This window comes from Mobula hypostoma, chromosome 12 (genome assembly GCF_963921235.1).
Source record: "Mobula hypostoma chromosome 12, sMobHyp1.1, whole genome shotgun sequence".
Lineage (NCBI taxonomy): Eukaryota > Metazoa > Chordata > Chondrichthyes > Myliobatiformes > Myliobatidae > Mobula > Mobula hypostoma.
Window position 1 is genome coordinate 94954435 of NC_086108.1, and position 18546 is coordinate 94972980.

The window sequence follows — 18546 nt, forward strand, 5'->3', positions numbered from 1 at the left end:
CACCATCTCAACCTCTCTGAATCCCCCAGATGATGGCAAAAGTGCCGGATCATTTAATTGCCTCAAAAATACATTCTTAAAGTAGAAATTGCAGGCTGCAGTTGATCAGTTCAGGAGAAGTGTATTTAAAAGAAGAAGGGTATCAAGTAGTTTCGTGAGCTGTCTGTAGGATATCACCATTGGTCATTGGCGCCACCTTACGTCCTTAAGCCACGGGTGAGGCATTGGAGGATTGAAGGATAGCTAATGTTGTTCCATTGTTTAAGAAAGGCTCTAAGAATAAGGCAGGAAGTTATAGGCCAGTGAGCCTAACATCAGTAATGACTAAGTTATTGTAAGATATTCTAAGGGACCAGGTATATAGGTATATGGAGAAACAGGGGACTGATTACAAATAGTCAACATAGCTTTGTGTGTGTTAAGTCATGTCTAACCAATCTTCGTCGTTTTTTTAAGGATGTTGCCAGGAAAGTTTAAGGCAAGGCAGTGGGTGTTATATACATGGACATTAACAAGGCTTTTGTCAACATCCCGCATTGGTTGTTGGTCAAGAAAGTCCATTCACTTGGCATTCAGGATGAGGTAGTAAATTGGATTAGACATTGGTTTCACAGAAGAAGTCAGAGAGTGGTTGTAGACGGTTGCCATCTGACTGGAGACCTGTGACTAGAGGTGTGCTGCAGGGATTGAGGCTGGCTCCATTGTTGTTTATCATCTACATCAGCGATCTAGGTAATTAGTAAATGGATTAGTGAATTTGTGGATGACACCAAGATTGGAGGCACAGAGGACAGCGAGGAAGGCTGTCAAAGCTTGCAGAAGAATCTGGACCAGCTGGAATAGTGGGCTGAAAAAATGGTAGATAGAATTTAATGCAGGCCAGTGTGAGGTATTGCACTTTGGGAAGATAAACCAGAGTAGGACTTGCACGGTGAACGGTAGGGCATTGAGTGTAGCAGGACACAAGGATCTGGGAATCATCATTATCATCATCGGGTGCCGTGCCCAGTTTGAGCTTTGACTGCCATGGCCCACACACTCCTGCTTCGGGTCAAGTGGATCAATTCATTGATATTCATTTCCAGTTCTCTGGCTGCTGTCTCCATCATCATTTGGCTTTGTCATCCTCTTGCTTTCTTCCCTTCAATCTTTCCCATAATTACCATGCATTCTAACTCCTCTTTCCTAATCACATGTCCAATGAAGTTGTATTGCCTTTTCATGATCTCATACATTATTTCTCTTTTTGTGCTTGCTCTGTTCATGACATCCTCGTTAGATATTTGTTTCATCCATGATATTCTTTGCATCCTCCTCAAAAACCACATCTCTGCTGTTTCAATTCATTTCCTCATGTTACTAGATATTGTCCAACATTCTGAGCCATATAACATAACTGGATAAACATAACATTTCAGTACTCTGAGGTGGGTTGTCATGCCTAGTTTAGTATTGGTCAGTATACTCTTCGTTCTCGTAAAGGTGTCTTTTGCCATCCCTATTCTTGTTTTGATGCCTATATTGCACCTGCCATCTGATGTCACCCAGCTTCCTAAGTAGCAAAAGTTCTGTACTTGTTTTATGTCTTCCCCATTTATTCTCAGCCTGCAGATAGGATTCTCCTTTTTGGGCATCGCCATGCATTCTGTCATTTTCCAATTGATAGATAGACCTATTTTTGCACTTTCTTCAACAACTATATCAATTAAGTTTTGTAGTTCTTCCTCCGCACTTGCAATTAACACAGTGTCATCCACATATCTGAAATTATTGATGTTTTCACCACCAACTTTGATTCCCAAGATGTCTCTTATTTTTTGTAATATTGTTTCACTGTACACATTAAATAAATCAGGGGAGAAAACACACCCCTGTCTAACGCCTCTCTTGATTTTCCTAAACTGACTCACTTCTCCATCTATTCTTACAGCGGCAGTTTGTTCCCAGTACAGCTTTCTGATTAAGCGGAGGTCTTTCGAATCTAGATCTAGAGTTTCCTGTAATATTTCAAATGACTTATTGTGTTTCACTTTATCAAATGCTTTTGTGTAGTCGATAAAACAAACAAATCTTTTTGCTTTTGAATAGCTCGTTCTGATAGTATCCTTAATGTCAATATTGCCTTTCTTGTGCTTTTGTCTTTCACAAAACCACATTGTTCTTTACCTATTTCAGCATGTATCTTACTTTTAGCTCTCGTCATTAAAATTGTCAGAAGTATCTTGGTGATATGACTCATTAACCTTATGGTCCTATGTAATTCACATTCTATTGCTCCAGCTTTCTTAGGAAGAGTGATAAATACTGATTTTTTTTCATCTCTTCTGGTATTATTCCAGTCTCATAAATGTTATTGATTAAATCAGTAAGTTTTTCAATTCCATAATCTTCAAGGGCGATAATTTGTTCTATTACTAATTCATCAGGACCTGCTGCCTTTCCTTTCTTCATTTTATTTATTGCATTACGAACTTCAGATTTTAAAATACTTGGACCTTCAATGTTTTTCTTCATTTCTGGTTTTTCGCCTCGATCGTCTTCAAACAATTCCTGAATATACTCAGTCCACCTGTTCATAATCTCATCTTTTTCCATGATAATGGTACCATCCTTTGCTTTCAAACATCCACCTGAAGAACAGAGGAGCTTTTTACCAGTGATATTCTTGATTTGTTGATGTAACCTTTTTGGATCAGTAATAGGGATTCTTTCTATTTGCTCACATTCCTGGTTTAACCATTCTTCTTGGCTTTTTAACATAAGCTTTTAACTTTTTAATCTAAGGATTTATATTCTATAGGATTTGCTTTCTTCCGTCTCCTTTCTTCCATTAGATTTTTGATTTCATCTGTCATCCATTTATTCTTTGTGCTTTTTTCTTTTTTAGGAATCACTGACTTTGCTGATTCTACCAAGTCATCTTTCAGAGAGTTAAACTTCATTTCTACATGATTGCTATCATCTTCAACATATTTTATTTCTAGACTTTGAAATCTATTCCTTACTTCAATTGTAAATTTTTGTCTAAGTTTTCTTCTTTAATTAATTGCAAGTAGTCAAGGGATTGTTCAGGTTTTTGCTTCTTTAGTTTTTTAAGTTTTACTTTTACATGACATACTACTGGGTTATGGTCACTATTACAGTTTGCACCTGGATATGTTTTGCATTGAGTCACTGAGTTTTAAGTCTTTGGTTTGTAGTAATAAAGTCAATTTGATTTCTAGTATTATCACCTGGACTTTTCCAGGTCCACAAGCGTCTTGGATGGTTTTTAAAGTAGGTATTCATAATAACCTGATTATTCATCTTGCACCATTCTACCCATTTCTCACCTCTCTCATTTCTTTCCCCTAGTCCAAATTTTCCTGTGGTATTTCCATCAGCACCTTGTCCTACTTTAGCATTTAGATCTCCCATGACAATAACAGTATCTCAAGATTTGCATCCATTCTTTGCTTGTTCAAGCTCTTCATAGAATTTATCTTTATCCTCATTTGTTTCATCTGTTGTTGGTGCATATACCGGTATAATTGCTAAATCAAATGGTTGTCCTCTGAATCTAACAAGGAGCACTCTTTCTGATATTGCCCAACGTCCTAAAACACTTTTGTTGTCATCCATAAGAATTCCTACTCCATTAGTATGGGACGTTTCACAAGAACAAATTAATGTTTTATTTCTATTCTGACATGTTCCAGCACCTATCCAACGAACTTCGCTAATTCCCATGATGTTAAACTTTAGTCTTTCCATTTCATTTATCACATTGTCCAATCTTCCTGCTTGATACTGTATAGTGTTCTTACATTCCAAGTGGCAATAATTTTCTTTTGTGTTACTTGAATTTTATGAGCAGTAGCTTGATCACGGTCAGGGATCCCCTGCTGCCCAGAATCAACCCTACCGAGCGAAACATCTTCAGAATTGTCTTGAAGATTCTCTTGACGCTGTTGTTGTGTGTTACATTTTGAGAGTTTGACCAGGTTTTCTTAGCAAATAGATTCTAGGAAACCTAGTATCTAGCAACGGTGGTTTGCTATTGCCTTCTGTTGGGCAAACTAAAGAAATCGCCATTTCTCTTTCAAAATGTTCATCCGCCTGTACTATAGCCATTGACATTTGAGGTCCTAGCTCACCCGCCTTCTCCATCTTAAGTTCAGTTACTGAACCTGCGGGATCTGCCGTTGGCCTTCGCTCGTATCCTGAGCAGGAACCCTTGCAGGTGCTACCGTTCTGGGTTAGAGCAGCCCTGGGAGCAATGAATGACTAAGGGGTAACTCCACTTTCCCCAAAGCTCTGTAAGTCCCCAATCAGAGCCTCATCACCGGTTGCAGTTTAGAGTCATACCTAGGACACTATTTGGGAATACAGATCCATAATTCCTTGAAAGTGAAGTTACAAGTAGATAGGGTCATAAAGAGTCTTTGGCACGTTAGCTTTCATAAATCAAAGTATTAAGTATAGGAGTTCTGATGTTATGTTGAAGTTGTAGATGATGTTGGTGAGGCCTAATTTGGAGTATTGTGTGTAGTCCTGGTCACTTGACTCCAGGAAAGATGTCAATAAGATTGAAAGCATGCAGAGAAAATTGACAAGGATGTCGCCAGTTCTTGAGAACTTGAATTATAGGGAAAGATTGAAAAGGTTAGGACTTCATTCCTTTGAATGTAGAAGACTGAGGGAAGATGTGATAGAAGTAGACAAAATTATTAGGGGTATAGATGAGGTAAATAAAAGCAGGCTTTTTCCACTGGGGTTAGCTGAGACTAGAGCTGCATGTCATGGGCTATGGGTGAAGGGTGAAGTGTTTAAGGGATTGTGTAAGGAGTGTGTGGAACAAAATGCCAAAGGAAGTGGCGCATGGGGGATCAACTTCAATATTTAAGAGAAATTTGGATAGGTAGGTGGATGGAAGGAGTATGAGGGGCTGTGATCCTGGTGCAGGCTGATGGGATGAGTCAGATTAATAGTTCGGCAAGGACCAGGTGAGCCAAAGGGCCTGTTTCTGTGCTGTAGTGTTCTCTGACTCTTTAACTGTGTGTCCACGACTTTGTGTGGTTACGGGCAGAGGAGTTACCATACCAAGCTCTTGTGCATCAGGATGGAATGCTTTCTATGGTGTACATTGATTTTAATTATATGTGGGGGGAAAAAATCGGTAGGTGTCAACGAGGAATTACCAATTTTCTTTAGCCTCAAGGAAGTAAAGATGTTGGTGAGCTTTCTTAGATTGTAAATTCTTCCCTTTAAGACACTTGCTGAGCTCTCTTCTAAACTGTATAGTTAAATCTGCTTCTGACCACAATTCTGACCACAAAATAAATTCACATGTCATATTTGCTTGCCAGTTACCTTATATTCTTTGTTCTCTAGTTCTTCACCTCTCTACCAGTGGGAAAACATTTTTCTATTCCATATGAGCTTTCATCAGATCTCCTCTTGATGTAATAACAACAGCCACAGCTTATCCAGTTTATCCACTAGGTTAATATTCTTTATCTCTGGAATCACTTTTATAAATCTCCTGTACTCTCCCTAAAGCCTTCACACCTCTCCTAGAGAGTGGCACCCAGAAGTGAATACCATCCGTCTGATTGCAGTTAAACCAGTATTTTGTGAAAATTCATTATGACTGACTGGCTCTTGTATATTATCAAAGTACATGCTGTATATGTCACCATGTACAACCCTGAGATGCATTTTCTGCGGGCATAATTAGCAAATCTATAGAATAGTAACTATAACAGGATCAATGAAAGACCAAGTAGAGTGCAGAAGGCAAAAAACTGTGCAGATGCAAATATAAATAAATAGCAATAAATAGTGAGAATGAAATAATAAGCTAAAGAGTCCTTAAAGTGAGATCATTGGTTGTGGGAACATCTCAATGGATGGGCGACTGAGTGTAACTATCCCCTTTGGTTTAAGAGCCTGGTGGTTGAGGAGTAGTAACTGTTCTTGAACCTTGTGGTGCAAGTTCTGAGGCTCTTGTACCTTCTACCTGATGGCAACAGGAAGTAAAAAGCATGGCCTGTGTCATAAGGATCTCTGACTGCCACTTTCCTACGACAGCATTTCATGTAGATAGGCCGGCTGGTGGTGCAATGGCATCAGTGCTGGACTCCGGAGCGAAAGCTCCTGAGTTCAAATCCAAGTCGGGCCACCCCCGAGCATGCTTTCCATCCATGCTGAGTTGAGCGTCGAGCTAGCCACTCAGCCTTGTAAAAAAAAAAGGGTCGAGTCAGGAACTGTGATACCGTGACCCGGTTAATCCGAAAGGAGACCAATCCTGACAGCACGCGCCAGACAAGAATGGTGACTATCTGGTGCGACACACCAAAAAAAACATTTAATGTAGATGTGCTCAGTGGTTGTTGAGAGGGCTTTACACGTGATGTACTGGACCGAATCCACTACCTTTTGTAGGATTTTCCATTCAAAGGCATTGGTGTTTCCATACCAGGCTGTGATGCAGCCAGTCAATACTACTCATCTTTAGAAGTTTGCTAAAGTTTTTGATGTCATGCCAAATCTCTGCAGACTTGGATAGTCCTTTTACTACTTTTACTTTTACTCCTGTTGCTACTTGGGAACAGTCAGCATGGCTTTGTGGAAAGGAGATCATGACTTACAAACTTGATTGAGCTTTTGAGGAGGTGACAAAGATTATTCAGGGTAGGGCTGTGAATGTTGTGTGTGTATATATATAGATTTCAGTAAAGCTTTTGACAAGCTCCGTCATGGTAAACTGGTCCAGGAGATTACAATGCATGGAAACTTGGTAGATTGGACTTCAAGTAGCTTGTCCATAGAAAACACAGGGTGCTGGTGGAGGAGAGTTATTCTAACTGGAGATTTGTGACCAGAGGTGTTACACGAGAACCAGCTTTGGGAGCCTGTGATTTGTATATAAATGACTTGTAGGCTGATTAGTGAGTTTGTAGATGATACAAACATTAGCAGGGTTGTGGATAGTGAGGAAAGTTGTCAAAACAATCAGTAGGTTATTGACCAGTTGGAAATATGAGCAGAGAAGTAGCAGATGGAGTTTAATCCAGACAAGTATGAGTTGTTGCACTTTGTGAGGTCAGATATAAGAGGAATGTATTTAATAAATAGCAGAACCCTTTAGAGAATCCGTAGAATGCAAGTTCATAGCTCCTCAAGTAGATCAGATCAGAATCAGGTTTATCATCACTGTCTTTATGATGTGAAATTCACTTTGCTGGAGCAGTATGGTGCAAAATAAAAAAATACTTTTAGTTACAAAAGTAAATGGTGTTAAAGAGGCATAATAAGGTAGCATTTATGGATAGCCCAAAAATCTGATGGCGAAAATGTTCCTAAAACATTGAGTATGGGTTTTCAGGCTCCTGTACATCTTACCTGATGGTAGTAATCTGAAGAGGGCATAAATTTGGCATAGTTTCCTTCATCATTTAGACTGCTGAGTACAAGTTAGAATGTCGTGTTGTTGTTGTATATGTCACGTGTCCAGCAACAATGAATATATAATTCAGTCAAGTTTTATAAACAAACATACACATTTATTAAACTCTGCTCAACAATAGTGAAAAGTATTCAAACGACCAACTTAACTGCTATACGGCAACTCTGGAACAGTTCTTAAAGTGGTAAATTCGAACACAGTCTTAAAATGGTAAATTCGAAAGTCCGAGTGATTTACACAGTCAATAAAGAGAGACTTCTCTGGAAACGGATTTCTTTGAAGATGTGACATTACTGCTGATTCTGTCCAAAGGATTCACGATGAAGGAAATAAAACGGCTTAAAGGAACTGATCTTTTCCCTGGCGAATGAATACTGCACAATCCTTCCTGATCTTACAGGGGTTATCCCAGATGCAGGCCACTATTTCTGAATGAAGATTCAATAAGGTCAATCCTGTATTAAACCGCCGAACGACACCAACTTTACTCAATCCTTCAGGTTCCCATACTTTAGTAAGGTCTTCACTCTCCAATACTAGACTTACAGTAGAAAGTAAAACTCCACTTTAAAACGAAACTGTGTCGTGAGACAAATACACAGCATAACGGAGTAACTGACGAATTAAACAATGAATCAACTGAGTAACAACAGGGGTTTCCCATATATACCTGTTGGGAACATGTCATCACGTGACCTCACACTGGCGGGAAAAATTACATCACCCCACCATCACAAGACCATTACATCATGCTCACAAGATACTCAATTACATGATGGTCATAAGACAGTCACAAGATACCCACAAGGTATGTAACATATAAAACTTTGGTTGGGCTAAGTCAGTCAGAAAAGCTTTGGGTTCAGATTCCACCCCAAAGACTCAGCACAATGATTTGCTGAAGTCCAGTATGGCCAGAATACTTCTGGATGAAGTTTTAAAGCCTGGCCTGAGGCCCCATTTGGTTTCTAGATGACAAGATCCTTAGTTGTTGAAGAAGAGCTATGGCTTTGACCCCATTGTGCTAGTCAGTGTTTATCCTTTCATCAACATCACCAAGAAATGGAATATCTGGTAATTGCCACCTACCTTTTGTGGGAATTTGCTATGCTTACCTGTGGTAAACCATGTATATATGTTGTAACTGGGTTACCTGTCTGGACACGCCCCTCTGCTGACTGCTCCTGTGGCTCCTCCCACAGACCCCTGAATAAAGGCGATTGTGCCACTGCTCCTCCCTCAGTCCAGGACAGACCACAGCATGGACGTTGGTCCATTTTACCGTTAGTAAAAGCCTTTCAGTATTTACTCTACTTCCAGTCTTTTGGAGTAATTGATAGTGCCATCATTACCATTAGAACAATATTTCAAAAGTAATATTTCAGAAGCAATTTATGATATGTGGTCATGAAAAGCAGTATGTAAATGCAGGTCTGACTTTTTTGGACCTTAGTAGCAATATGTCTATTGAAGCTTTGGTACAGTCTGTGGAAAGTATGCATGTAACCACATGTGATTTACTGAGCTGATGCATCTCAAGTAAGAATTGTGTAATCATAATTCTCTAACCCCAAGTCATCACTAAGTTATAGCAACTGGTTAAAGGTCTGTTCTGCATTCCATCTAACTCTGGCTGTCGTTTCAGGCATTGTGAAACACATCCTTAGTTTTAGAATTTTCTGTTCTGCTTGGGCAGTGGGAGGTTTCAGAAATGGAAATTACATATTTTTAGATGCTGTATCTTTCACAGATCTTGAGTAACTTGTAAATTTAATTACTAGTATCAAACCTACAAACGTGGGACTCAACTTTTCTTTACATAGTTGAATATTGTTGCCAGGACAACCATAGTAGTACAATTGGTGGAACTGATGTTTAAGGCCCTGTATGAAACATCATCTTTCACAGAATACCCGACCCTCATTTCTGCAGTCTTGATTCATCTAAAAATGATGTGCCATTAATTTATCTCCTGTGGATAAAATAACTTTAAAGACACAGCTTTATTAAATCAGTTGGAAATGGGCAATGGTCATTTTACAGTTGGGTAAATGGCAGTATGCAATAAAAATCCATGAGTTTCGTCGTTATGCTTCCCTGGAAACCCTAATCCAAAACACCATCTCATAGTTTACCCAGATGCCTGGGAATAAAATTGGCAGAAAAAAATAGCGTGTATCCTTTTAGTGATTTTTTTTTCTTCTTTCTGAAGTATTTACTGATTTATTTTTGGGTTATGCATAGGTTCCACTTAATTTGGTCAAAGTATCAAGAGGTCAGCATCAATCAAAAACGTTGTTACTTTTTGCTTTTCATTTTGACTGCTTTATCTTCCCATTGAAGAGTGATCTGTAATAGTCAACTGCTACCAATAAAATCTTCAATTTCTGTTCATTACAGAAAATAAAATGACAACAGACCAGTGCAAAAGTGAAATTATACATAACAGTAATCATTAACATTAATTTTAAAAGGGGGGGTTACATCATTTAGAAGCTCTGCTTATGTACAGTCTTCCCTATTTTATAATCCAACATTGATTACTCTTTAAAGAATTGTTTAGCTGTAAAGTGCATTGAGGCTGTTGGCATACAGTGCCTCTAACCATTCTTTAAATACATTATTTCATATTCCATCAATAATGTGGATATCATTCATTAAATATTTACATTAGCTCCCATTACTCCAGTGGAGGCATCAGAGCCTATCTTTTTCAGTGTAATTTCTCCAACAAATTAGATGTAGAAAGTCACTTTTTTTAAAGAAAGGTTTTTGTGGAGGAGAAGGAAACCTTGAAAATGGCTTTACTCTTTCTCTCTCAACAAGCAATATGCTTAACAAAATAGATTAGGTGAAACTTGAGCATAAAATGGCTCAGTGTGCTACAGTGACTTCTGCAGTTACCATAGTAGCAATTCCTTTGGGAACGTGTGCAAGCTAGTAAAGCATGTAACAACTTGCACTGTATTCTGGAAATATGATTGTCCAAATTGTTACAGAAAAACTCTTTAAAATTCCAAGAAATTCTCTTTTGGGGAAGAATCATTTTATTAATTTGGGTTGCTACCCAGCTAAGAATCTATGGTCTTCAGTGTGTTTTGTAAGAGAAAGTAAGATGATGTCCTGGTGTGATTGGCTGGATGTTCTCATTTCAAAGCAATGTAGTACTCTAGACCTGAAACATTAAATCTCCTGTCTTCTTCTGGAGTTGTTGCATGATGAGTGTTTGCAATAATGAGTGTTTGTTTATAATGAATTTCAATGTATATCAAAACTGAGCAGAAACTTAACCATTAACATTCCTCTTGCTTTAAAAGCAATAAAAAAGGAGCTCAAGTGGTCTTGATGCCCAAGTACTCTTTTGATATTGGACTTATTAGCCACTTTCAACATTTGAGGGCAAGAGAGATTCTGTGGAATAGTTAACTGAGAAACTGCCAAGAGAGAACGTGTAGGTGATTATCTTAACTCAACAACTCCACATACATTTACTAAGTACTTCTAGTCACTATATCATTGAATGGTCACTGGCTTCAAGAATGAGTAATTATCTGTGGCCACTGGGAAAAAAATGATGCAAGGAAGATGGGTGATCTGGAATGTAGGACTGTGATGTTTCAAGATTATCCATCACTAATCAAGATAGCAGAGAGAAAAACCACAAATAAATACTTAAGAGAATTTGTGCACAAATTGGCTGTTCTATTTACTCATGAATTAATCTGTTTTTTAAATACTGACTAATTGGCCATGAAATTCTAACCCCATTGGATATTATGATCTTGCTTGCAAAGCCTGATCCAATTTGGTCAGAAAGTTTACTGATTTACATTGACACACTGTGGAACTTAGAATGTTAATCATACCACAGAGAATTATAGGAGCCATGTTAGGAATCATGAGAATTCATGATTTATGACCTCAAAGGGCATGAGGGAATATTGTACCCAAAATATGGAAGATTATGTTTCCAGTGCAAAGGTCATAAAAATGTGGACTACTGGAAAGAAATTATCTGACATGCAGTGACAGCTGTACATACAGTCATGCATTATTGTTGGAGAACCAAAGAAACGTCTTGAATTGATTTAGTTAATTTCTCCCTGGCAATTATACTGGTCCCAGAAGATTGTCCCTGGTGTCAATGATATCAGTAAACCTATTTGTCTTCTATAATTTTAGATGGGTTTCATTTGCCTGATCTGTTTACACTGATTATGAAATGTGCTTTGGACCCATATCTGGTAATCATTCTGGCACCCATTCTCCCATTCTCTGGCAACAGAATTGAATCGTGGCAACTGATTAATGCTTTGGTAATCCTGACTGATTCCTTTAGTTTTCCAATCATGTGCTTGGATAAATGACTAATCCTGCATTATTGTAAAGATTTGATTAATTTTGCTGATGGCATCTGATTTTTTTCTCTCCCCCCCCCCCCCCAAGGGTAGCAACATTAAACCTAGTTTTATGCCTTGGATACTTTAATACAGGTACTTTCAGATGTATCTCTCTTCTAAGACTTAAAAATTTTTGAGTGGGAGTAGATGGATTCTGAATTAGGCCTGTCTCCTTTGCTCTCCCCATAACCAAAATTACCTGGTACATGTGTGTGAAATCACAGTCTCTGGATCCTGGAGAAGTCCAGTGAAGCATCAAACTTTGAAATAGTGTAATTCTGAGGTTGGTGCAGTCCTGCCCTTCCCCATTTAGAAAGACTGACAGAAGGCTAAACTTGGGATGAAGCTCTTGTCTTCTGTCAAAGGTGTTGGAATTTAACACTATTAAAATGTCTCTGATATGTGGATCCTGGGAATAGAAAATTATTGCAGCAGATTTGCATAAGTTCAGCACTTGTTTCAATGTGAAAGGCTGAATGCTGTGTTGGCAATTCCCTTCAGGAACACTGGTCATGGTCTACAAGATACAGCCAATTTCTTCCCATTAGAACTAAAGTTAGACAGATACAAGGTGAGAATTATATTTGGTATACATTGGTAATTGACCTAGCATTGAAATTCCTTATTAAGTAAACCTAGCATGGCTTGAAGTGTTTCTGGAATGAATCTCTCTAAACCTGATAATGAGTCTCACTGCTTCTTCCCTAACAGTAAAGCAGACAATTATAATTTTACTGCTGGCCCCCTCTAGTCTATTTGAGTATTTGTTTTGAATTGATGTTCAGGAATGGTAAATCAAAGATAGTTGCATAATAGATAAAATTTTAACAGTGATGGGGAAAAAGTTGTTCAGGGGTGGCATTCAGATTTTTTCTGCTATTTGCAATTGATGGGAAGCTGGTTTTCAAATCATAATGTGTCAATAAAATTTAATTATAGCAGCAACACCCCCCCCCCACAAAACAATTGTTCAGGTAATGGAAATACATGTTTCCAAATTCATAAATTAGTAAACAAATACAGAATAAAATTCACTCTCTCAAAACTTGTGTGGAAAATGAAAAGTAAATAAATACTTTTCATTTCTGGAACAGGTTATGAGCACCAAATACTGCTCATTCCTTGAAAAGTATGATGAGTGCTTGAATTGGACCTCAAAAGAGCTGCTTCATATGGTAACATTGACATTCCATTTCCTACAGCAAACTGTCTGGTTTCGCTACCTGATGTGCCAATATATTCCAGTACTCAATATGACAAAAGTAAAGCAATTTTGTGTAAGTATTGGCTTTTTGTTGTGGTTCTTTGAGTTGGGACTTGCCGAAAAAGTGTCCTGCTTAGTGCCACATGTTTGGGTCCGCATATGATATGATTACAGATTACTGTGCTGCTCTTGTTATCTTGTTACCTGAAAAAGTAAAACTCTTTTTGGATCTACAGGTGTTAGCCATATGTGTTTGTCATAGCAAATAGGCATCTGTTGGTCTCGTGAGAGCATGGATTTGCGCCTTGGAAGGTTTCCAGGTCACAGGCCTGGGCAAGGTTGAGTGGAAGACAGACAGTTGCCCATGCTGCAAGTCTCCCCTCTCCATGCCACCGCTATTGTTCAAGGGAAGGGCACTAGGGCCGATACAGCTTGGCACTGGTGTCGTCACAGAGCAATGTGTGGTTAAGTGCCTTGCTCGAGGACACAACACGCTGCCTCAGCTGAGGCTCCAACTAGCGACCTTCAGATCACTAGACTGTTACGTGCCCCGTAACGGGTTATAGAACCAGCAGAAATGGAAAACAGTTGGAGTCTGATATTGCTATTAACTAATTCTATTTTATTAGTAACTACGCAATACAGTAATATAAAATCAGATAGGTTAACAGAACTTTTGCATATACGGGTGTGTGAATATGGAACCCAAACTTCTTCAGACTTAAGTGGTAAGAGATACAGTCTTACGATGGAATGTAAGATAGTTCAGTTCAATGCTCAGGTTAATTAATGAGAGATATTTGTAATACAAAAGGCGAACGTTGTGAGAAGGCAATTACGTCGATATTCCACAACAGCAAAACAAAATAACAATAGTAGTAGGTTTTATCTCCAAAGTTGTTCCACTCCACACACGAAGTATCACCGACAGTGATCTTCAACGAATATCCTTTCAACACAAGTGATACCACACCCGAATTCAGCTACAGGTCATCTCAAAGTGGTGGCCACAGGATACTCAAACAGGATCCACATATGGATTATCACCAACAGTAGCTTATCACTGAGGTAACATCTTCCAATGATAAAACTACCAACTCAGGCAAGGATTGTCACACACGGGTAGTTTCCACACAAGGTTACCCCAAACACACAACTGTGATAGCCACTTATCCAGTTCCACGACATACGAAATAACTCCAACTGCGATTTGCCACAGGGGCACCTTTCTTCAGTGAACTAGCACACCCAAACAAGGGTAACACACAAGTGGTATTCACAAAGGTACTCCCCTCACCAGAGAACCCACTCCTGTGGAATAACTACGTGACAGTTACACCTTCATATTCGAATGGAACTCAAACTCACCCTCACGGGCTACTTAGAGAGAGAGTCCAAACAGTGATCTCTTTGTCACTAGGTTTCTTATGTTTCAAACCTTCCTCTCCTCTCTTCTCTTCCTTTAAAGTCACCGAATGTGACCACAAAAAGGAGACCATCTTCTGTGGTGAAGTTATCAACCCAGGCAAGGGTTGAACACACTGATAACTTCCCACCAGCCATCCCTTTTCCACACTGTGAGAGCCACTGATCGATCCTCCAAAAACCCACCCTTCTGTGGGCACAACAAAGCTCATCCAGTGTCCAAAACCATGTGTGTCTGTGTGTCTACCAGCTGACCTAGTATTTATCTCAGCATGCTGAACACCAGCTGTCCATCAATTAACACCGCCCTCGGTCACCATGACGACCCACGAGCTGCTTGTTGCTCTCTCTCCCTTTCCGTGGCAACCCAAAAGCTGACAGTAGTAGTCAGTGTCCTTGTAAAAGTGTAAACACGAGCTGAAAGGCAGACGCCGCCCCTCTCTCAGCAGAAATCCAGGAGTTAGTCTCAGTTCGCTCTTGTGCTCTAAAGTGACAGTGCATAGCAAAAAGGAACCCTAGGGGTACATAACAAGACTGATGCCTTAACCACTTGGCCATGTGCCAACACCATAGCAAATAACTGCCTATCTAATATGATTAATAGCTTCAAATTTTAGTTTTTCATTTGCAGGAGCTGGTCATGACTGGTAATGTCAGTTTTTATTATCAAAGACTGAGCCAGCTTCAGTCACTGGACTTTCTGGTGAAAGTATTCCCACAGCATTGCTGATAAGGATTCCAACAGCAATGAAAGGGTAGAGATTTATTTCCCAGGCAGAATAGAAATCTATAAATTGTGGTTTATACTTGGGTCCATGCTGCTCATAATCTTAATGCCAAAGTTTACTTTGAAGTACAGGCAGGGTATCCTTGGCAAGTAAACTGGTTTGTTATAATAACGTGTAGCAAGGTACAGTGGAAAAATTTTGTTTTGCATGTCATCCATTGAGATCATTTCATTATAGCAGTGTTTTGAGGTATTACAAGGGAAAAACAATGACAGAAAGCACTATCGTGTTGGTTGCTGAGAAAGTGCCATCCTGGCAACCAATAAGATGCAAGGCCATAATGAGCCAGATTGTGAGGTCAAGACTCCATTTTATTGTATTACTGGACTACTCAATAGTCTTGTAACAGCAGGATAGAAGCTGTCCTTCAGCCTGGTGGTATGTGCTTCATGCTTTTGTATCTTCTGTGCCATGGCTGGGTGGGATATTTGATTATTTTGGCTGCTTTACTGATGCATCAAGAATTATAGGAGACATTGGGATTTGTTGCATATACTGTGAATGGCATATTGTGTTCTAAGGGAATAACTTCACACAGGGGAGTTACAATTGATGCTGAGTTTAAATATTGTAACTAGCAGTGTACCAAATGCTTAAGAGTTGCAGTAATTAACATAATAGGGAGAATTGAATAAAAATATATCTTCATGAGCAGCTGAGTAATTGAAGTCTTGACTAATAAACAAGTTCTGGAATGCAGCAAGTGCAGAAAGTTGGTGATGGTTGTGTCAGTCAAAAGGTAGCCATTCAAAATCCTCCCAGCTTCCAACATCAGGTCCAGAGCTGTTCAAACTACAGTCAGATTCTAACCTTGCTGACTTACTCTGTTTTTGCACAGGACAACTTTGCAAACTTCCCATGCAGACTAAGGGTGACTACAATAAATGGTTGCTTTTAACTAAGTGATTGCTATACCTCAGTTGATGTTTGAGTCTTGTTCTTGGCCACCCTGAGTGTTTTCCATTGGAACAACACTAATGAAATTACTGTTTTATAATGTTAGAACAGTCTTTGGTGTCCTCTGGTTTTTGTCACCTCCGATAAGAGGAAATATCTATTTTGTAAAGACATGGTTAAGTTTCCAGTGCCCGCTCTGGTTAGTCCAGGTATCTAGCACTTGAGAGCACTGTGGTCACCGTTGTGCACAATAGACTAACAAATTTGGTGCTAAATATTGGGTCTTGATCTTCAAATAATCTTTGGCACAATCAATCAATTGCAATACTGACACTTTAAAGGTGATATGGAATGCATCAGAAATTGGTCATTCCTTTTAGTCTATGGTGGTGTTTGTCTTCTCTGTACTAATCCCCTCCCTTGTGTTCATTATTTTGTCCATCACCCTTTAATCACTTGACTTCATCACAAATGTTAGCATTGAATCTGCCATGCTCACTAACTTTGATACCTTTGCAGGCAGCTTCACAATTATTTCTAAGATCTCTTGTACCTTCGTGCTAAAACATTTGAGTGTAGTGTTATGCTTGCATTTGTTCACTGCAGATCATAGTTAACTTGTTGGGCAGAAGGGCCTGTTTTACTGCTGCATAACTCTGACATAACTATTGCTATAAGCTTGTTCCTTTTTGCTCTAAAACCATTATATTCTTGTAATTCTGTAATGCTTTTCAAATCGAAATGTCGATATATTTGGGATAGACAAGATTCACTGCAGATAACAGTAGTGAAAAATATTCTTTCTGTGCTCACAGGCCCACTTGCCATGTGTACGTGTCAAGTATCTCTTCTTCTCGTGGCTTGCAGTGTTTGTTGGGAGCTGGGTGGTGTACGTACAATATTCCACTTACACAGAACTGTGCCGAGCTCACGATTGCAAGAAAATAATTGTGAGTATTAGTATTTCTGTTCTGGTTATTAAGATGTGTGGTAATTTAGTGAATTATTAAAGCTAAAAAGTAAACTAATTTTAGTGCTTTTCTGTGGTCTTATCCTGCATGTAATAAATTTAATGATTCTTCATACGGACACTTTGCTTAGTAAAATGATTTTAGAGAAGTGGTATCTTTGAAAAGTGTGCAGCTGATGCAATAGTCATGTTGGCTGTCATTGTAAAATGCAAGACAAGTTCCTGTCTTTTACATGACAATTTTCTTGCCTTGGCATACAGCTGTTTGCTTGGAGCAATGCTAACCATCCAGTATGGGAATTGCAAGGCATCTGACCGCAAGACCCAACAAAGGATTGTGAGGACTGCTGAGAAGATCATCCGGGTCTCTCTTGCACCCATCCGAGATGATTATCAGGAATGCTACATATGCAGGGTCCTTACCATTATCAAGGATCCCTCTCATCCATCTCACAATCACTTTGACTCCTATCATCAGACAGGAGGTAACATACCGTAAGGACAAGGACAGCTTACCCACCCCCTCCCCAGGTCACGAAACTACTGAACTCCCTGACACTACCCAGGTCTCATCACGTATAAAATGGCAGTAGCATCATGCTGTTTACTTTTTAACTTGTGCCGTGAATGCACCTTACACGAAATATCAATATTCTGCAATATATTTTATTTGGTCATTTGAGGTAATTTTACTGTATGTATTGTGTATGAGTTGTATGTACTGTGTTGTGCATCTTAGTCCAGAGGAAGTTTGTTTCATTGGTGGTACACATTTTGATTTGTAACTCCAAAACATAAATAAGACCATAAGAAATAGGAGCAGAATTAGGCCATTTGACCCATTGAGTCTGCTGCACCATTTCATCATGGCTGATCCATTTTTCCCTTTGGTCCCAATCTCCTGCTTCCACTCTCCCCCCCCCCCCCACGCCCCACCACACGTATCACTCATGCCCTGACCAATCAAGAATCTATCAACCTCTGCCTTAAATATACATAAAGATTTACATAAAGAGAAGGCAGGAACAGGGTACTGATTGTGGATGATCAGCCATGATCACAGTGAATGGACAGAGTGGATGTGGCAACATTGTTTCCCATATTGGGGAAGTCTAGTACGAGAGGGCATGACTTAAGGATTGAAGGGCGTTCATTCAAGACAGAGATGGGAAGAAATTTTTTTAGCCAGAGGGTGGTGAATCTATGGAATTTGTTACCACGTGCGGCAGTGGAGGCCAAGTCATTGTGTATATTTAAGGCAGAGATTGATAGGTATCTGAGTAGCCAGGGCATCAAAGGTTACAGTGAGAAGGCGGGGGAGTGGAACTAAATGGGAGAATGGATCAGCTCATGATAAAATGGCAGAGCAGACTTGATGGGCCAAATGGCCGACTTCTGCTCCTTTGTCTTAT

General features: G+C 39.3%; 1 protein-coding gene across 1 annotated transcript in view; it reads left to right on the forward strand.

Annotated features, from left to right (window-relative positions):
• Nucleotides 1–18546, forward strand: part of dipk1aa (divergent protein kinase domain 1Aa) — a 72275-nt gene that overhangs the window by 11457 nt on the left and 42272 nt on the right. The window contains exon 2 of the mRNA XM_063064645.1: nucleotides 16980–17114. Within this exon, the coding sequence (XP_062920715.1) occupies nucleotides 16980–17114 (135 nt within the window). The remainder of the gene's footprint in view (nucleotides 1–16979; nucleotides 17115–18546) is intronic.